Consider the following 21,623-nt stretch of genomic DNA (forward strand, 5'->3'; position numbering starts at 1 on the left):
ACAAACTTAAGGTGTATTGCACATATATGGATTTTAAACGTAAAGTTTATGTCGAAGGTGTATTAGAAAAGTTCATTCAAGAATCCATGTGATTATTACACACATTTGTATTGTGCAGAATAGTGCTGATTGATTGATGCTGTGGAGTTAAACATGTCTTGGAAGTTATGCCAGGTCAGCAATTGAAAAGTATACTAAGATGACTTTCAAATACTAACATCATCACACTGATGATGATGATGATGATCACACCGTGGATGAACAGATATGCTTCCACACAGTCTGCTTATAATGTGCATCCTCTCCTACAGCAAATCCTCAAATAAATGTTCTGACAACATATTCTCCCTCTTCTTTTATCTCCTCATTGTCTTTAGTTGCCCCCCTTCGGCCCCAGGTGCATCCTCCGACGCAGCTCCTGCCTTAGCAGGTCCCTCTCCTTGCGGATGCCCTGCAGCACGGTGCGATTCTCCTGGGCCCGACGCACCAGGTAGGGAAGTGTGTTCTCCACTGAGCCGTACGGCACTGACTTGTACACTGCATAGCCCTGCTGGGCTGGAGGGGCATAGAGGAATATGGGAGAAAATCTGAATACATAGTTGACTTGATGATGAGGAAATTATATTGAAAAAGGCATACATTTGAATTAATAATCAGAGACGTAGACAGCAGGAGGACTCTTACCCAGTGTAAGGGAGACATGGTCACACATTCCCAGCAGCTGGCCAAAACATACTGAGCCGCCATCTTTGTCTACGCCCCACTCTACCATCCTGTAGCTCAAAGAAACGATGAGAATTCATTTTGCACCATGAGTATTCAAGCTTTATCACATGAATAAAGCTGCAACCATGTAATGTCAGCATCAAGGTCACTGCTGGTCTTTGCTTTAAGATTTATGGATTTTGGTCCTTTAGTAGCCCATGTTTTATAGTTTCAGAGTAAAAAACGTATAAACCTTACTAATGCTTAATGTCCTGCATAGTTATAATAATAATACTTGATGATGATGTTTATCTCAGGATATACGGTTATTGATAGTGGTCTAACCGTTTGGCAGCTCGTCTGACTGATTCCTCGTTGTGTGTGGCAACTATGATCCGGTACCGCTGAGGGTTCTGGGAGATGGCCTCCAGCATGACATCCAGGGAGCCGTTGTAACTGAACATACAACAGAGTGCAAAATACTTAAGTTTTAACCACTTGAACCCCAGCATCCATATACTGGAGAGGGCCATTATCCAAAAATAGCAGATCTACAAGCTCACAACGCAACACGACACATTGTGAGCTTGGTGTTGATGGGGAAAAAAGCGGTCCAAGTATGGAGCCAACTCAGTTCCAGTTTACAGAGCCTAGGGTTTAAGTCGTCATGTATAGGTCTAGAATGAGGCATTTCAAGTATTAAACAAACAACTAACTTTGATTCCCAGGAAACCTGAATGACCTTTTAAAGTTAATCAATCATTTCTTGGTGTACAGGACAGATTCTCCCCATATCTGCTTGTGTGTACTCTGATGTTGAGCATGTTAACCTATAGTGAACATCATTATCATTATTGAATATTATCATTCCCTATTAAGCCTCTTATATGCTTTGTTAGCTGGCGGAGTTGCTCTGCGAAAAGTCAAAGAGAAAAACAAAAACACAATGCATCTCCATCATGTGACAAAATATAAATGAGGCTTTACCCACCTGTTGTTGGTGTCCTCCCAGGACTGATGGATGGGATCCGAACGGCCTTCTTTATTAGCCAGCTTGCTCTCTTTATCCATGTAGGCCCCTCTTACCAGCTTGACCCCCAGACAGAAAGACTCGCTGACAGATAAACGCAGGGCCTCTAGTAAGAGAGACCTTGACTCCTGAGAGATGGACACAAACAAAGGAACTTGCTCTATCAGTTTGGCTACAAACCTAGCCTAATTATAGTGTTTAAGATAGGGTGTTAGGTTCATAAATCTGCCTTTGGACTGGCAATTATTATGAATCAATTAGGGACACAGAGGAAGCTAAAGACAGGCGGAAACCTCTTAAAATAAATAAAAGATATCATCTACCTTTAGATAGCACTGGTATGTATTCCAGATCCAAGCACCATCTTGGTTAAACTTCTTCATCATTGCCATGGTGACGAGGGAGAGAGCAGGGTTCATGTAGGTGTACTCTGCATCAACCAGAACTCGGACCTTGTTTACACTGGCCTTAGAACCATGAATGACCATTAAAATGATTATGTGCACTCTATGCAACATTTCAGTTGGAAAATCATTTAAAAAAGCACATTCCAGTATAACAAAATTCTAAACATGATCCAAATTTCCCACAATGCCTCACACACCCATACCTCAGCAATTTTGTTTAGTCTCTGCAGACCACAAAGGAAATGGGCATTCTCGCTCTCCTCCAAGCCAGGGATGGTGATTGGCTGAGAGATGTAGATTTGGGTAAAAGGTCAGGGCTAGTATCTCAACAGCATCACTGTCAGATATACAGTAGTACATAAATACTGTAGGCATCTAAAAGTCAAATTCCTTTTTTATGTTATGAACTTACCTCTCCATTCAGAGCTTTGACCAGGAGATCCAGGTCATAGGGTTGTTGTGAGAGTAGCGTGGTGAGTTTTACCTTGCAATGACAACAAATACAAACAGTCCAATCAAACAAAGCAAACTGGAAAAGGTGTCATTTTTGTTCCCATTTATGATGCCTTTAATACCTGGGAATTTAATGACTTGTTTTTCAGTCACAAGAAAATAATCTGCAATACTTTATTTGATTTAGTTATTCTAATTATTTATTTCTCAGAATTCACCAGAAATCTCTTAGAAATAGTATTTTCAAGCTATTTCTAAATCTATTCCCAGAGAAGCATTTCCCAAGAGCTTTCTGAAATGAGTCCAAATATTTACATATTTCTTCAAGCAGCATAATTATCTTATAGGTGCTCCAACATTACACATTGGCAGTTTTGATTGATAATTGGTAATGTTGACCTTGAGTTTTTAAATATTAATTTAAATGGAACATTCCACGTTTTGCACGTAACTTTACTGTGTAGTTTCCCAGCGTTTTCTATACCAGTGGTTCACAACCTTTTCTGAAAAGTTGTGTTCAGTGGTCAGCGCGCATTTTCAGACCATGTTTATTTTTAATTATCAATCAATCGATTGTGTTCCGTAGTATAATTTAAGTTCTCATTTAACAGTATAACGATGAAAACTAATTTCTCAAGATTTTAAAGAAAAAAATACCTTGACATTTGTTTTACATGAATTCATTTCATATTAATTTTATATTATCATTCAAAAAAAAAATTGCCAATTATTTGGGGGCCCACTTGAAGTATCCTCTCAGCCCACAGAAAGTTGATAATCACTGTTAAAATGTTAACTATATGAATAAAGTTGTAGTGCAGTGGTTCTCAATCTGTGGGTTGGGACCCCCAGGGGGCCCCCACATGATTTGTGGGGGGTCCCCAAATGACAGTAAAGTGACAATTTAAGGACTAATACCTAAATAAATATAACAAAAAGAAATTAAATGAAAAAAGACCATTACTGCTTCAAAAGTAATCAACAAACTATACTATAAAAACTGGTCAAACATTGGCCAAATAATAAGAAAGAGGCAAACATTTTGAAAATAGTTGATCTACAAGCTCACAACACCTCGCGACGCAAGGCTTGTAGATAATACCTATTTTCACGATATTTATCTGTAGAACCGAGTCAAACTAAATTTAATGCCTCAACTCCTACAATTCCAAGCGCTTGTCAGGGTTCAAATATGATTATTTTGGGGGGTTCGTAGCCTGAAAAGGTTGAGAACCATTGTTGTAGTGATCATTGTGACTCACACACAGCTCTGGGTTGAGCAGAGCGGTGATCTTCAGCTGCATCATGGGGTCTTTGCTCCAAGCGTTGCTGTGGGACATTCGTACACATTCCAACATGGCCTCCATGTTCTCATCATATCTCTGCTCGCTGGTGGTGAGAGCAAAAAAAAACATGATTTTGTACATTTCGATTTTTTGATTCAGAACAGTGATTTGTTTTTAGAGATCTTTCAGTGTGGAATCACTGTAGCATAAGAATTACAGAAGACTTGGATCCTTTAAGTCCCTGTTAGATTAATGCCAGTGACATCACACAAGAAAGCAGTGGTTTTATTAGCTCAAGTACTTTTACTTTACTTGAGTATTTCTGTTTCTTGATACTTTATACTTCTACTCCAGTACATCTCAGAGGCAATTGCAATACGATGATATGATGTTGTGCAATCCTGCATAATGAGTACTTATACTGTAAGTACATTTTGATGCCAATACTTTTAATTGAAAACGGGACTTTTATTTGTGACTGAGTATTTCTGCATTGTGGTATTCCAAAAAATCTGAATACTTCTTCTATCTACCACTATAAGAAAGTGATATCGCACAGAGTGAGGGTTACATCATGATGATTAAAATTAGTAGTACATAAGCTGTTCTTATGGGCCATAGGGTATGACTTTCCTCGTCAGAATGACATGACATGGTGTGCCTGGTGGCTCACCCAATTAGTGCACAGATCATGAGGATCTGGATTTGAATCCAACCCCCATCTCGTCTCGCACATCTCTTCTCTCTTTCTCTCTCTCTCTGACCTTGTTTTCCAGTCTCTCTACACTGGCCTGTCTTAAAATGAATATTTAAAAAGGAAAAGAAATGACCAGTTTAAAATATTGCCATTACCTCGGATTACACTAGATTCCGAAGATTTATCTCATCAGACTGGCCTACTCTGCATGAAAGAACTGAGCGGGCGCAAATTAACGAGAGAATGGTTTAACTCGTGCTGATGTCATTACCCAGCGCTCTCTCCCAGGTCTTCCTCTATTGGTACCGCCAACATTGGCCTCAGTCCCAGAGAGCTCATCTTCTCCATGGACTGGCCAATCTCACTCTCGTTCTCCCCGGCCACAAACTGGGCGTACACAGACGGACGCAGGAAGAAGGAGAAGCCTCTCCTCCCTAGAAGGCTCCGTGCCATGGTCATCAACTAAGAGTTGAGTGAGGATATAATGGAGAGGGAAAATAAAAGGTGATGCAGGTGAAGGAGATGCTGAGTCAGTGAGGAGGAGTGATGAAGAGAGGAACCTTCATAGTCTGTCCTCCTACTTTTGTTTCTCCCCGTCTCTACCTGTTTTTTCCTATACAGTGCAGTTCCCGTCCCCGCTGTCAATGCTTCTGACTCCCCGTCTCATTTAAATACAATTCTTCATCTTTAAGATCCCCTTAACCACTTAAACCTGGCGTCCCCCAGGGCTCTATACTTGGTCCCCTCTTTTTTCCCTCTGCACCAAATCTCTTCGCCGAAAATAGCTGAGCTTGTGCATCTGCTATTTTTGACAAATCTTCAACCCCAGAATAGGGATGTCAGGGTTCATGTGATTGAAGTACTTTACATATTTACATATCATATTTTGGGAAATATTCCCCATACATTGACACTCTCAGAGTCAAGGCACTAGGACACTTTTGGCACCTTTGGGTGCGTGGGCTTAAGTGCAATTATACACATCACATCATGCAACACAGCATAATTTGCACATATGAAAGGACCGTAGTGGAAATAAGCCGCTGGCTTTTTTTGCGTCTATCCTTTTGATAATGGTTTGAAATGAATGTATGTAATTTTTACATATGTTTTGTTATCAATAAAGATGTCAAAGTCATCCAGAGTGAGAGAGTCACAATGAATGTGCAGGTAGGGAGCTCAGTAGTCTTGCACAGCTGCTCTGCTGGGATCTTGTGTGTACATACATGACTCACTACTAGTGGGCTAGTGAGTCCACTAGCCCACCATGTCTTATGTGGCTGTACATGTAGCATCTACCATAAGGGTGACAATCAGTCTCACCTTCCCACAGTTGTTAACCAGCACAGGGAAAGAGCAGAGTTGAAAGACCCCCAAGGCACGGAGCAGCTCCCCAAGACTCTTGACCCGGAAGGCACTGGGGTCCTCAAATGTCAAAGCCACTGAGAGAGAGTCGACCGCACCGTCCTGGGCGAGAGGTGTTGCCATCCCTTCTCTATTTGCAGCCAGGGTCCTCGGGGCAGCCGTACCCAGTAGCCTCGACGACAAGTAGTGATGCAGCGAGGGTCGAAGGCGAAGGGATAGCATCATGACAGCTGATATGCTATTTATATAGTACCTTTATTAGAAGGATAAACCCCTTGAGATGCATCGTCTCATTTTCGAGGGTGTCCTTAGCACAAATGAACAGGGCATACAATACACAAACAATACAACAAGATACATCCATGCAGACAGACAAGACAAGAGCTCTCCCAATGCTAGCCAGCTATTTAGTTATGTCTGTTTCTCCCACCCTTAAGTATATTCAGCTGTTGATAATATAGACTGTGTCCAATTGAATATGTCTTGCCTTCTTATTCAAACAATAATTTGACTTTCACTAACTAGTCCATTCCCAGGGATGTGCGCACTCAAAGTATTTACAGACTTTGGGCTATTCGCTGTGTGCACATTGCACCATATATGCTTAGTTGAACGTTTTAAGAGGAGGCTACTCATTAGATCATGGCTGTGTGATGTTGAGGCTTCTTATTCAATGTTACATGGACATTGCACATACTGTATACACATTAAGGAACTAAGTACGATTTGGTTTTCCAAATCTGTTCCAATCTTAACAGAGCTGCAAATAGTTGCAAATAAACAAGTGATGAGCTTCTCACATGGGAAGCTACAAGGGAAATGGAATGGTAGTTATAATGCCATAGTTAGCGTCTCACTTAATATTAAAGGTAGGGTAAGTGATTTACTTTGGTTAAAATAAGTGTTAAATAGCTCCATATTCTGATAGTACTCATTGCTATAGAGTGTTTGTTCGATAAAAGGAGTCTCCCATGTCTCTCCAGCTCTTTATTAAACATAAAATGCAATTTCAGTGCTCTCTCCTGATTGGCTTAAATGTTGTCACCTACCTGAAAATGTACTATATTCTGTTTACTAAAGAGCTGGAGAGACCCCTGTGACCGAACAAACGCTCTGTAACAATGATTACTATCAGAATACAGTACTTTAACCTTTTTATCAAAACAAAATACCAAAAAATATCACTTACCCTACCTTTAAGTGTCATAGTATTGCATAGTGACAATTATGGAACTGATCTTGACTATTTTAAGCTATAGCAGGACATGAGATAAAAGGAAATATTTAATTATTGTTAGTCATAAGCTAATATTCTGTAATTATTAATTGTGGTAACATAAATGATATATGAGCATATAGAGCAGTGGGTCCCAAACCTTTTAGCTCGAGACCCAAAAGAGAAATTAGACGTTTTCCCGGGACCCAAACTAGTGAAAATAGCAGATCTGCAAGCTCGCAACGCAGCGCAAAAACACACAGGATTACAATGTAATAAAAACAATGAATTAACAAATAAGAACCTCTTACCTTGTGTCCCAAGTAACAACGTATGTTTGTATGCCCACACATACCAGCTATATGTGGGTGTGTCAAATTTGTCATCTTTTGGATGGATATAGCTACTTAATATGTAACCGGTCCACATTTTGAGTAAACATCAAATTGACCCTTGGCTTCAGCACACAAGCATGGCCTGAATTTGGGCCAAACGTAAGGTGTATTGCACAAGTTGCTGTCCGGCAGAAACCAGCTAACTCCATTTTGACGCTTTTCCATTTCTTTCCATAAATCAGGGCCATTGAACACCCTTTACGTCTGTGTGTTGGCAAAACAAATATTGAGCCAATGAAAAGCATTAAAAAGCGCTTCTGACAAAACAAACTCCATTGGATCCTCAAACTTTCTGCAAAACCAGCTAACTCCACTGGAGTTTGCTGGTTTTGCTGACTCCAGGCTCCACCCCCTTTTGACCTCCAACCTCATTGTGAGCTTGGAGGTCCATTCAGCTGTTCTTATCAATGATGAACAAAACCTCCTAACTCAGCAGCAGAGATATATAACATATTGTAAACACACACTATACATATATTAACATACACATATATACGCATGAAGAAAAACACTGATCCCTTAGTGATTCAGATAGATACAAGACAGTGTTGCAAGTGTTTGACAAGACTATGGGGCTTTTGAGGGGTAAGTGGATCAGTGAAACAAGGTATTCAGAAAGGGGAATTATTAACCTCTCTGAGCTGAAATCCAGGGTCATCAACATCAAACAACGAACCCTTGTATACTAGTTCTGTGTATACAAGGCATTATGTCCCCATGGCTGTTTATTCAACTAGCCAGAGTGTGGTTAATTCCTGTGTAAGTTCCAAATCAAATACCAGCAAACAGAATGCATAATTTCCCCAAATATGATATGTAAATATGAAAATGGATGACAATTGAGTTCCAAATGCAACAATCCTCAAAGTTTTATTTTCACACTGGAATGGACTTTGCAAAGAACAAGCTTAAACAACTATTTACACGTCTGGATCAAATGCATTTTGTCCTTTTCTTAAGAATAACATCAAATTCATTAAAAAATATGTCTTAACTAAGAATACAGTAGGTTACATGAAGCTACACATTGCTAAAAGCGCTATTTAAAAAATCCTTTTGCGATCATAACTGATATACCAAATAAACCATCCCTTATTTCCAATTCAAAACAGCAATAAGTCACCAACGACATCAGCTTTGTCATTACCTCTCAGCCTAATCCTACTAAACTATAGCCTGAGTTATACTTTGTTGCGCATGGCTGTCGTGCACCCAAAAAGCCAATCTAACAATGTGTCACGCTGTGACACATTGTGACCTTGTAGATCGGCTATTTTTGTTAGCCTTTGTTAGCCTCTATCATTGGCTCTCCCAATGCTCATAGCACACTTCTTGCATTCATATCGAAGTAGTGACCCTGGGGGTGTGTATGGCCATGCGGGTGTTGCCTGTACAGATGCCTGAGCGGAATGGAGAGGGAGGACCGTGGGTCCTGGCGCAGGCGTAGAGGGTAAGACTGGAAGGTGTGGTAGAGAGCCGGGGGGGCAGCGGAGGAGGGAAGACAGGACGGAAGAGAGGGGTCCATTTGAGGTATAAGAGGAGGGTGATGCAGTACCATATCTGGCCGATAGGGGCCACTGGGGTTGAACTGAGCGTAGGTGCCCATTTCTGCTGGAGTCACCTGGGGGTAGGCAGAGGGGTTCTGGGGATGAGGGATGGAGTGGTTAGGTAGAGAGGAAGGAGGGATATGAGAAGGTACAGAGGACTGGAAAGAGGGATAGGACCCAGAGTGGCCAGTTGAGCAAGACGATGCTTGGTACGAGGGATGAGGAAGGGCGGACGGCGCGTGAGTGAAAGAGGCGTGCGCATACTGCGGGGCGAGGGCTTGGGTTTGACCGAGATTTGGGAAGGGCAGAGCGTGGTGGGCGGAACCGGGGGCCATGTTTTGGAACGAACGATTCTGAAGGGACGGAGGCAGAGGGAGGACGGGGAAGGGGGCGGCAGCGCCGTGGTTGGGTAAGGAGGAGTACTGCACCGAGGGAGGGGGTTGCGACATCGCATACATCTGGGTTTGACTGGGAAGGGATTGAGGGGCGTGCACCGGGCCAGGCTCTGGGTTTGTGTACGGCATAACCGGGAAGGTGAACACGGAGGAGCTTTGCATGTGAGGTGAATTATCCTGGCTGGCAACAGGCTGGTCTTGTAGACCGGGATGGCCGGGCGGTGTCATGATACCGTGGGCAGACATTTGGGGCCCCAGGCCCGGCTGACAGGCGGAAGGCGGCACGGCGGCGGGAAAGGAGCTTTCCCCGGGCGTGTGGGGGCTGATCAGCTCCAGGCCGGACGGAGAGATGGAGTGATAGGCGGAGTCGGAGGAGAGGAGGGGCAGCGGGGAGGAAGCGGTGGAGGAGGGCGGAGTCAGCGTGGGATAGGTGAAGGAGGTGTGCTGCATCAACGGAGACGTGGTGGTGGAGGACGGGAGGGTCGGGGAGGAGGAGAGAATGGTGGGGTAGTCGGTCGCGGGGAGGACGGGGGCGTAGCCGGGAGCAGGAGACAGCTGGGTGTCGCCGGACATCTGTGGGACGGAGGTGTCCGAGCAGTCGGGGACAGGGAGGGAAGGATAGCACGATGAAGGCTGAGGAAGAGGAGCTGAGGGGAAGGAGGAGGAGCCGAGTGGAGCGGCAGGGTAGGTGGAGGAGTAAGGTGGGAGATCCATGTTGTCAGATCTGTGGAGGGAAAAAGTGACATGCTCGTATCAGTTTACTGGCACAGCAGCGACGCGTGTACATTTGAAAACATTTGACATTTTTGCAACATTTTTTCACCCTGATCATGCATCAGTTATCACATGCATTCACCTGAATAATAATCAACATTTACGTTTTGGAACATTGGTTAATTTCAGCATTATAGGCAGATTAGGCACAAAAGAGAACACCCACCTGTCAATCATAGCGCTCGTCACCTCACTTCCTGGTGTGTGCTGCATCCCATTGGCCAAATTGACAGTGATGTCAGGTATCTGGGAGGCCATGAATGCTTGGCCCACCAGATCAAGCTGCTGCTCTGGGACCGGGGTCTCCTGGTAGGGGGGGCCCTCGCCTGTGTACCCACAGGAGGGGTCAGGGAGCTGGGGCAGGGAGGCCAGAGCCAGGGCATGGAGGTCTGCGGTGCTGGTGGTGGACTGGGCCAAAACCTCACTGGAGTCACATGGATCACAGCTCTCTGAGAGAGAGAGAAAGGGAAAATTAGATGTTTGAGATGCAATGACCAAAAGCTTACCGGCAATATTTAAAGGAATTGTCTAAAGTAAGGATTTGAATTGATGGTGCTGTTGGTACACAGTAAAATCCTCCGTGTTAATTTAACTCTGAGAGTAGAAATGGAACCTTACGGGTCCATTTTGTTCCATTTGTACACTCAGAGGTAAATTAACGTGGGATTTTACTGTGTATTTGAGAGGTGTAGTTTATTTTTAGCCCATTCCTTACCGATATCCAAGGTTTCTGTGACGTCTGAAATCTTACGCTTCTGTCTTGCATTTCTCTGTCTGCAGGGAAAAACAAAGACATTACTGTGTGTTCTCCAGAACATTTGTACTGTGTGTGTGTGTGTGCGCGTGCGTGTGTGTGTGTGTGTGTGTGCGTGCGTGCATGCGTGCATTACTTTTTGTTGTTCCTGCCATCCTCTCTGAAGCCCTTAGCAAAGGGGTTGGCATTGATCTTCAATTCTGTGATCTAAAAAAAATGGCAACACAAATTAAAACAGGTTTTAAAGAGACTTTACTGTGATATAAAATGCAAAAAAAACGATATTCTCTCTCTCTCTCCCTCTGAGACTAATGTATATACTTACTTTGCCGTTCTGGTAGGCAGTGACAGTGAGAAACTGGGTCTCGGGAAAGACAAATGAATGTTGCCCCCCTCCCCACCTCAGCACGTCCCTGGCCTCGATCACATGGACCCTGGGCTGGTAGCGGTGCAGTGAGTGGAGAATGATCTGCAGAGCAGCAAAAAAAGACAAAGAGGACATCATTAATGGCAAGATAAGAATTGTCACTCTGAGTTTTGTGTAATCTCGATATTATACTTTATATGAGATGTTTTCATTTATATTTTATACACTGTACAGGTGTAAAACTGGTGCCCAAGTACTCACATATCCCTGCATGTCCAGTGTGTTGTTGGTAAGCTTGGCGCGGTGGAACGAGATGCTGCGGCTCTGCCAGTGTGCCCCGGTGGCGGGGGAATCCGGGTGGATGAACACTCTGTCCGGCAGCCGCGCCTCAGCGCTGCCCACCGCCTGCCAGGCGTCCCCCTGGAAGCGGTAGCGGGAGTTGTCCTGCGGTACGATGTCCAGCAGGAGGATGTAGCGGAGGGCCGGGTTCAGGCCCGACACTTTGACACTCAGCCCGGGGAACATGCGTCTGGGGAGAGCAGAGGGAGGAGAAGAAGCTCAAGATTTGTCTTGGTTGACCAAGAGTCCCTAGAGGTATATACTAGTGACTCTTCTGTTTTCATTCTACACTAAATATCTTCGCTAAAAATAGCCGATCTGCAAGCTTGCAGATCTGCGGAAAGTTCTGCGAATGTTTTCCCCAGAATTTGGATTCTGGGGTTGAAGTGATTAATGAACTCTAGCGTCCCTATTTTGTTGGGGTGCACATTTGGTGAAAATTGCCTATCTACAAGATTGCAACAAGTTGCGATCTTGGAATATTTTCAACTGAAAAGGACGAATGACATTTTTCAGTTGAAAATGCTTGTTTTTGGTGAGCGAAAAGTGATAGTGACAAACTATGTGGCCTTAACTCACCTGCCCTTTTTCGTGATGATCATCTCTGTGCCAACTGTGCTGAACTGTTTCCACAGAGATGAGTTCTCCAGCTCCATCTTGACATTATCCTGAGGCTTGGCGGTCGGCTCGCTGGGGACAGGGGGCGGGGCCAACAGCCTCGGGGGCAGGGCCCTGGCGGCCATGTCACAGGAAGATGGGTACATGGGCATGTGGGGCGGGGCTTCACGCTCTGTGGAGGGAGAGAAATCACCACAATCTAAGCAGAGTTCTTGGATTGAACAATTGTAATCGATCATGAATTGCATATGGTTAAATATGGTAGCAGACATTAAAGGCGGAATAAAAATAGGGTTATTGTGCCTTGTTTTCCGGTTCAGGTCAAAAACTACAGCAGATTAAAAACAGCAGATTAAAAACATGGTAGGCTGCATATGGCTGACCTTATAGTGGCAAACCCATGGCTCTGTGTACAAACTACAAAATCAGTCTAGGGTGTCATGCACCAGACAAAATTAGTAGTTGTCCTGGTAAAGTACTCCACCAGCACTTACGCCAGCATTTATTATCTTGCCAATTATCCTATGTTTATTAATTGTTGCTTATCAACAGTTAGCATAATTGTTGGTTGTCCCTACGTAAGAAATTTGAGAAACTGATATTTATACTATTTCAAAACATCACAAGCAATGACAGTCCTTTCTAGATGGACTACAACATGGTGAACATCTGGTGAACGCACACGCACTCTCACACACTCTCACACACACACACACACACACACACACACACACACACACACACACACACACACACACACACACACACATAACACACATAACACACATACACACACACTCTCTCTCTCTCTCTCGCTCTCTCGCTCTCTCTCTGTTACTCACCTCTGTAGAAACAGTCTCCTATTCTTTGCGGCCCCAAGGCCAAACTGGGGTACATATCCACGCTCAACATTATTCTTTTTCTTTTCTTCCGTCTACTTGCTTTACTTCACCTCCTCCGCAGTAACCTTTTAGTCCACTGTATCACGTTTTCTTCTTGATTGTTTCCATCAAATGTCTTTTACATTTAGGTGTATGTCCTTTCCGTCTTGTTGCAGTGATTCCTGCCCAGTGCTGCACTGGGATGTTGTCTTGCTATCCCTCTGTTGCTCCTCTCATCAAATGCTTACACTTGGTAGCTTGTGCTGTTATATAGGTGTGTAGGGCTTCACACATAGGGCCAAATGGCTCCATTTTCACACGTTCCTTTATTAGCCTCTTCCACCAACCTACAGTCTTACTACGTTCTCTCCTCTTTCTGTATCCCCCTCTCCCCTGCCTGGAATCAAAATACACGACAAACAAACATAAACAACATCAAGGATATCAAGGTCTTTCTGGGGACATATAGACTTTTAAGTGATGAAATGTTGACAGTCAACCCCCCCACATTCCCAGCCCCAAGCTGTTTGTCATTCATGTTGTTTCATGTTAGGACAAGGACATACATCCTCAAATAATCCAACCAGTTATCTTTATTAATCGTTTACCTGCTACTGCAATATTTTTCATTTTGTGGATTTGCTTAGACAGAGAATATCTTACATTTGATTGTAGATGCATGTGCCATCTTTATGCTTTTCAACAGAATAATTCTAAGGAACCAGTGCGTCAGAAAACCAGTCTGTATCCATTTGTATTACACACACAAATATAATCCTAGATAATGGGGGCTACTGGCAGGTCCCCTGTGGCTATTTGATAGCATGTGTCTTCCTCTCTGGGCTCTGCCTCTCAGCAGGGAACCAGGGCTCGTATGCAGGTGGAAGAGGGAGACAGTTTGGCCTGTGGCTGCAATTTGGTCACTACACAAACATGTAGTTCTAGGAGCTTTGCATTAGAGGACATCAAGTGTTTTGATGTTTGTTTGGTTTTTAGTTTAGAGGTGGGACAGGTTTCCCCAAAAAAATTAACATTGGTTCTTTCATTTGCAAAACTGGGATCAAAGGTAATCCCAGGGGTCAGGAGGTATTTTAACCCCATGAACCCTAGAGTCCCTGTTCTGGGGCGAACATTCGGTGAAAGTAACAAATCTACAAGCTCACAACACGTCACAGCGGAAAACGTTGTGAGCTTGTGGATCGGCTATTTTCCGCAAAGAGATAAGGTGTAGAGGGAAATGCTAGAGAGGATCTCGTATAGAGCCCTGGGGCACCCCGGTCAACAAGTATGTTTTAAGCGGTTAAAATATTTGATACGGACAGACAACAAGAACACCTTTTACAACATTTCAATAACAACTTGCAATTAAAGGTAACAACAAATATAAGGTATATTACTACTTTCAAAAATGTTCTTATCTTCATATCAAGTCATCAGAAACAACTTTATTGTCACATCACACAATTACAGGTGTAAAAGAGATTTTCTTTTCTGTGCCAAGCTCTCAACACTGCGGTCACAGGAAGAGTTAGAATAGGGAAAGCGAGAATAGAGAAGAAAACAGAACAGAAGTCAAATAACAGGAAGGCACAGTCATGTTAGATGCATGTCCAATAATAAGTTGCATGATTAAAAATGTGCAATGGATAGGCACGGAAGGCAGAAATGCTTCTTGTGCAGGTGGAAAACATATCCAGCATATAAAGATAGCAGGTATAAAAAAAATCGCAGTTTCATGTGCTTGAATGAATAAAGTGAAATGGTTAAAGAAATGAAAAACAGATCATTGGCTGTAAGATCAGATCAAATAGCAGCAGGTATGAAATCACGGTTTCATGTGCATGGTTAATGTGGCATGGTTAAGTAACACATCTTGGCCTCAGAATATAAACGGAATGAGAAATAATATCCTGTCTGTGACAAACAAGGCCTGAAGAAGCAAATCTACCTGCCATTAGGCATTCCTGACAACGCAACGACAGCTGGTGCGAGTTCAGATGAGTGAAGGAAAGTCTAATGTTGTGGTAGTTGTTGTTTTCCTTCCCCATTTGTGGGTGGTTGGAATGAGGGATGAAAGGCAGCCGGTGCGATAGAGGGGAAGTGGAGGTGTGAACGTCACACCGGTCTCTCCCAGTAGAGAAGGGAGAGGGAGGAGGGGAGAGGTCATTACCTCGATTATGCTGCAGGGGAGCAGCATGCAGCGGGTGTGATGTCTCTTAATGCTTTTACGGGCTGACAGGTGTGTTGTAGGCACTATGGCTGCCAGACTCCATTATGACTGGTGATTAAGGCCATTTCTCTTGTTAATTTTTATTTATTTATTGGTAGAACAGGGAGGGACAGGTATTGTGTGTTGGCACGGTGTGTGTTTAATGTATTACCACGAGTCCGCTCATTGACATAATATGCTAATTGCTTGTGTTTACATGTGGTTTGACTGCAGAGCTCCAAGGTCGGGTGGCTGAGAACAGAAGTCTAGACATTTCATGAAATTGTCTTTTGCCCTAAAAGGGGCTTTATTGAACTTTAGAAAGCAATGACTCCCTGTCTGGTCTTATTGACTGATGTTTGTATGTTTACTCATTGTGGTGGTGTATCAGGTCTTTTTATTATTGCAAACCACACTTACATCTTAAAAATGTTAACCACTGAAACCGTAGTTGGCTGCAGTCCCCCAGGGCTCTATACTAGGTCTTCTCCTTTTTTCCCTCAACACCAAATCTCTTTGCTGAAAATAGCCGACTACAAGCTCACAACTTGTTGCGTTGCGAGCATGTAGATCTATGTTTGCTGAATGTTCACCCCAGCACAGGGACACCGGTTCAAATGTTGTAAGTCTTGAAATTACTAACAAATGTGTGACAGTTTTCCTGTTTTAAAGTTGGAGTAAGTGATCTTTTTTGGTGAAAACAATGTTTTTTTGTTGAAAGGTTAAAGCACTATATTCTGATAGTAATCAATGTTATAGTGTTTATTTAGTAACAGGGGTCTCCCTGTCTCTCCAGCTCTTTAATAAACAGGAAAACTAATTCTGGTGGGTTGCAAATGTTCAGCCAATCAGGAGTACCCATTTATTAGCTTACATTTTATAGTTACAGTTCCAATTTTGTCTACTCATTTCGTTGTGTCATTTCCTGTATCCTGTGTGAGTTCTCTCTCCTGATTGGATACAATTTGTATGCCGACCTTAAAGTGTTTTCTGTTTACCAAAGTGCTGGAGAGAGAAGGAAACTCCTGTTACTGAACAAACACTCTTGGGCTAGGGGCTATTTAAGGTATTTTAACAAAAACAATATCACTTGCCCTACCTTTAAGTCATGAAATTAAAGCATGGTCTGTATATTTCAGAATACATTCTTAATTTGCATTTTCAATCTGGCATCTTTTCTTAAGTCTTTGCAACAGCTCCTGCATAATAGTGGGTATTTTTTTTTACATAAAAGATTCAAGAGCTTTATTTGTTACGCTTATAAGTATATGTGTGTGTGTGTGTGAAATGTTGGTGTGGCGGGTCAAACTGTGCTAACATAATAAAAACTAAAAACAAGATAATAAAATGTATAATGCAAGGTATAATACAAGTGAAAACTTTGCAGCGGTAATGACGTGTACTGTAAGAGTGTGACCCTGCGACAGAATGTACAAATTGAACAAATTCCAATTGAGGAGAATGGCTGTGGAAGTGTTAAGATACACCACTGATGCGCGACAGCGTAAGTGTCCCATTATTTTTAATCATTTATACGTTGCATCAAAGTACACACCGAGGCTAAGGCTGAGGGCACACTAAATGTCACCAGATATCAGGATTAAAAAACATACTAAGTGTTAGCCATGAATAAATCCCCAGCATACATGAACCGCATGCTTAGGATTGCAGATTACATGCTTTGGCTTAGGCCATCGTTGTGCATTTGTGGGTGCAAGGATGCTGTATGTTTTCTAGCCTAAAATACCAGAAATTACTTTTCTTGATGCATTTATTTTTTATTATTAAGGACTTATCAGTAGTACATTGTATAATAAGGAAGCACTTTACATCAAAATATGTACTAGGATTTGACATTTTGAGAAACACTGTCATTGTCTCATAACTGTTACATTACTGTTGCTTGACAGCAAAGCCCTGCATCAAACCATCAATTATATGGGTGTCTATCGCCATATGAGATGATGTCAATCAAGTGATTGCAACCTAGGAAGTTGCCCCAGACACTGATCTAGGGTCAGCTTCACATCCCTCAATATTTGACAGGCAAAACTTCCTCGTGGAGCCCCAGTCACACCACCTGCAGTGGGTCTCTGTCAGTTTTTGACACCGCCACGGTCACAGAGTCGGGCAGGCGCACTGCGAGCCTCTCCCGGAACACAGCCAGGAATCCCCGCTCGCTGTTGCTATGGTCACTGAGGATGACGCTGGTTCCTTTAGCAACGGCATCCAGCACTTCGTGGTGGGACATCTCACCTGACAGAAAGACATGCTGTTAAGGATTCATGCCACTGATGCCTGCGTAGTCGATGCAGCAGAATACATGCAGCATTTGTACGAAGATTACGATTTGTCATTGAACTTCCAATGTCGATAAAAGAACGTGGGCAGCTGACTACTGCCTACCTGTGATGTAGAGGTCTGCTCTGACACCGTTTAGCACTGAGGCCCCTGACCCAGCGCACACAGCCGCGGTTGACACAGTGGACTCTGTAAAATGTAAACAGAATGTTTCAGACACACACAAACACAAACGCATTTGCATCACATGACCCTGGTTGCCTACACTGTATAATTCTGGCGTTAAATTAACTCTGACAGTAAACAAATGGAACCAAATGGACCTGTAAGGATCCATTTGGTTCCACTTCCAGAGTTACAAATGGATAAATGAACACTGGAGGTTTTACTGTGAACTGTCCATCTACAATAAAAAAAAGTGTAGAAACAGTTTAGCTTGAGATCATCAGGTCAAAACAATTGACAGTTTTGGAGGTTTTCAAAATCAATGTGATGTTTCTAACCCATATCCTATTTCAACCAGCCTGCATAATGTTCAAGTATGTTTAAACACTATGTCTGTGTGCTTCGTCTTCCTTACCTAGTGTCTGCTTCACACCGAGAGCCAGGCGGAGATGTTTCATCCCCAAATGAGACTTCATTTTCTCAATGGCTGTTGCCACAGTTACTGGCTGATCCAAAATGCTGAGTCGTCCTTGTCCATGGCCTGGCAGAGGCGGCTGTAGGACGTGACATACATGAGGATCCACACAGACAATGGTGAAAGGCCATCTAATGCCTAAAATACAATCTAAACATTCCATGTCTGGGTTGTCTCAACCCCAATTGTGGATTTCAAGTTTATATGGCCCTTAAGGGGTCTGACATTTCATGACCATGGGGCTGATAAAAATCCAGTGTTATTTAACCCATTTAGACCTGAGGCCAATTTTAAAAACGCCTTCCAAATCCTAACCTAAGCTTTCAGAAAAACAAAAATGTTGTATTAAAAAAATTGGAAAACATTCCTGTTGCTATACTTTGAAAACCGGGAAAGCATCTGTGTCATTTTAGATGTTGCTATGTATATAGCAACATAGCTGTTGCTATGTATATAGCAACAGGAATGTTTTCAATCTTTTTAAATAGATTATAGAAGATTTCCTGAAAACTTAGGTTAGGATTTAGAAGGCGATTTCAAAATCGGCCACAAGTGTAAATGGGTTAAGACCTGGAACAAAAACATTATCCCAAAAAGTGGATGCAAGTTTTTTTTATCCGACAGCAGTGATTACCTTCTGTATTTGTAGAATGCTGAGGGACTGGCTGGGGCCATTGTGTCGTAGCAGAGTCTGTACACTGGGAGTCAATGCTGAGTCACAGCATGTAGCACGGACATGGACACTGCTGCTGTCTGAACTAGGGTTGAATGGAAGACATGAAATACTATTCGCCAACACCCAAAAAATTATCAAAACCTGATGAAGTTTGAAGTGCAAACACACACCTTGTTAATGAATGCTGTATCACGGTTCCACTGTCAACAGCCTTTAGTTCTTCAGTGATAGTATTCAGTTCCACTGCACTCCTCAGAGTGAATTCCAGCTTGTGACTCTGTGGGGCACTACAAAAGGCTTGACTCAGCACTGACACCTGGCCACTACCTGAGAGATAAAGAAACACAGAGAGAGAAACAATGAGAAAGAAAGAGAGACACCAGTGATGGAAAAATAGATACAGAGGATCAGATGGAAGGCACTTGTACAAACTACTTGAGCCAGTGTCAGGTGTCAAAGGTGATTAGTCTGTACTAGCTTCATTAAATATGCACATACTGTTGGCATGCATGACACATTTTCCACTTGAAGGTGACCTCTTACCGAGTCCCCCGACAAGCCAGTCATTCACCCCCCCTTTAACGCTGTCCCACGAAGTGTGAGGGGAGAAGACCGCCATGCCCGCCTCCACAGCACGGATAGCCAATCGCTGCTTCCAGTTTTTCTGAACCAACCGCTTGATTGACTGGAACAACGGAGGGTGATATGAGATGATGAGGTCACAGCCCATGGTCTCTGCCTCCTCCATGACAGACTCTGTGAGATCATTGGTCAGCAGGATGGTTTTGATAGGGCGAGCTTTGCTCGGCTCCACCAATAGGCCGACATTGTCCCACGACTCGGCCAGTGACAGGGGAGCAAGCTGCTCGAGCACCTGAAGAACTTCCTTAAGGTCCATTGTGCTGGTAAGATGAGCAGAATGAGATAGGGAGCGAGTGAGAGAAGCGAGGTGAAGAGAAGGACGGAGAGCAACAGAAATATGTTGACTCCTGATTCTGAAGCAGCCGTGAGTGGGAGTTAGAGAAGTAGCCGAGAGAGAGCAAGGAGATCGAGAACCAGATGCCAAATTTCTTCTGTTACAAACTCTTCTAGGAATCAATGACAAAAATCTCCAGGAGATATTTTTACATCCAGTCAACATTTGTGTAAACCTGCGCACACAAAAGCAAACATTTCAGAATGAGTTAAGAGATAACCAAGTTATTTAAACTAAAGGATGGGAGAGTACTCATGGGGAGTTCACTTAAGTTAACAAGACCTCAGATGACAAGCACACTCATTACTAATGAGTGTGGTTGACACACAACTCCTTGATAATTGCTCTCAATTACTCTGAACTGGCACCACTGACCTCAAAAAACCATAACAAACCTCTCATCCACACACACTCAACATACATTTCTCCAACATCGGTTGCCTAGGTGATAATTATATATTTTACAATCAGTTTAATAATATATATTTTGACCATGTGCTATCTTTAGTCTTTTAGAATCATTTGTGTAACTTATATGAACTTCTCAATTTGGTCATAACTGTGTCGGATACACGACTACTGTCAAGCAGCTGTGCTGTCAAAATCAGTGGTGTAAAGTAAGTACATTTACTTAAGTACAATTATGAGGTATTTTTACTTTATAGGAGTATTTCAAAATTTTACTTTTACTTCTACTCCACTACATCTCAGAGGCGCAAATTTGTACTTTTACTCCACTACAATTATTTGAAAACGTTAAGTTACTAGTTACTTTGTAAAACATACATTAACCACTTCAGCATGGCTATTTGAAAATAGCCGATCTACAAGCTCACAAAGAGCTTGTAGATCTGCTATTTTCAAAGGCTGTTTATACATTAGGAAACTTGTGCATGAGTACTTTTACTTTTAGTACTTAAGTATATTTTGACGCCAATACTTTTGTCCTTTTACTCAAGTCAATTTTGAATTCCGGAGTATTTCTACATACATTGCAGTATTGATAATTTTATTTAAGTAAAACATCTGAGTACTTTTACCACCAATATCAACAAGCAGCTGTGCTGTCAATGTAACAGGCGGACAGCTGAGCTATGCTGCAGACAGAGCTACATGCTAACGCTATATGCATGCATGCAAAACATTACACAGTCATATATATACTGTTTCTATTACACAGCAACGTCATAGAGTTACTATATGTCACCATACCTTTTACTTTCAAGGACTTAACGTTATTAAATGAATGTCTCAGTCAGTGTGAATGAAGCAGTGAGTGCACGTTGTGCTGGGGACGACACAACACTGCGACACACTTCCGGGTTCCGATTCTCACGTCACGCATTTGATTCTACATTTGCATAGAGGATATTTGGGACGTACATTTTAAATGTTTTATTTAAATTAATTTATTTCCAGTGGTGTAAAGTACATATACTCAAGTACTGTACTTAAGTAAAATCAGTACTTTTACAAGTCCTAACTATTTCATACAATGTTTGCACTGCCTATCTCAATTATGTTTAATTACTTCTTGTGTATGTCCAAACTGAATTGCACTTATCGAGCTCGCTTTGCAACTCAAAGCTGAG

At 42.6% G+C, this 21,623-nt stretch overlaps 3 protein-coding genes across 4 annotated transcripts; all 3 read right to left on the reverse strand.

Moving 5' to 3' along the window:
- Positions 1-373: 373 nt before the first annotated feature.
- On the reverse strand, positions 374-6,168 carry prodh2 (proline dehydrogenase 2; the record flags this gene model as incomplete). Its single annotated transcript, XM_084077469.1, has 10 exons — positions 374-555; positions 685-773; positions 1,051-1,161; positions 1,697-1,863; positions 2,059-2,202; positions 2,346-2,426; positions 2,555-2,626; positions 3,858-3,984; positions 4,850-5,040; positions 5,902-6,168. 10 exons carry the CDS (start codon positions 6,166-6,168, stop codon positions 374-376), a joined length of 1,431 nt encoding a protein of 476 aa, XP_083933595.1.
- A 2,704-nt stretch (positions 6,169-8,872) lies between these two features.
- tbx6 (T-box transcription factor 6) lies at positions 8,873-13,260 on the reverse strand (the record flags this gene model as incomplete). Its single annotated transcript, XM_084078213.1, has 8 exons — positions 8,873-10,220; positions 10,437-10,719; positions 10,986-11,044; positions 11,161-11,231; positions 11,350-11,493; positions 11,653-11,920; positions 12,310-12,520; positions 13,191-13,260. The coding sequence occupies 8 exons, from the start codon at positions 13,258-13,260 to the stop codon at positions 8,873-8,875; spliced, it is 2,454 nt and encodes an 817-aa protein (XP_083934339.1).
- Positions 13,261-16,411: 3,151 nt separating this feature from the next.
- nif3l1 (NIF3 NGG1 interacting factor 3-like 1) lies at positions 16,412-21,352 on the reverse strand. 2 transcript variants are annotated; one of them, XM_084078456.1, is made up of 7 exons: positions 21,244-21,352; positions 19,599-19,957; positions 19,226-19,382; positions 19,014-19,137; positions 18,320-18,458; positions 17,845-17,928; positions 16,412-17,694 (listed from the first exon to the last, which is right to left on the reverse strand). In XM_084078456.1, exons 2-7 carry the CDS (start codon positions 19,951-19,953, stop codon positions 17,510-17,512), a joined length of 1,044 nt encoding a protein of 347 aa, XP_083934582.1. In that variant the 5' UTR covers positions 19,954-19,957; positions 21,244-21,352; the 3' UTR covers positions 16,412-17,509. The 2 variants fall into 2 exon arrangements, with proteins under 2 accessions (XP_083934582.1, XP_083934581.1); XM_084078455.1 differs by having other exon boundaries at positions 19,599-20,206; positions 21,244-21,306.
- Positions 21,353-21,623: the final 271 nt, after the last annotated feature.

Source organism: Gymnoscopelus microlampas, assembly GCF_963454915.1.
Source record: "Gymnoscopelus microlampas genome assembly, chromosome: 14".
Taxonomy (NCBI): Eukaryota; Metazoa; Chordata; class Actinopteri; order Myctophiformes; family Myctophidae; genus Gymnoscopelus; species Gymnoscopelus microlampas.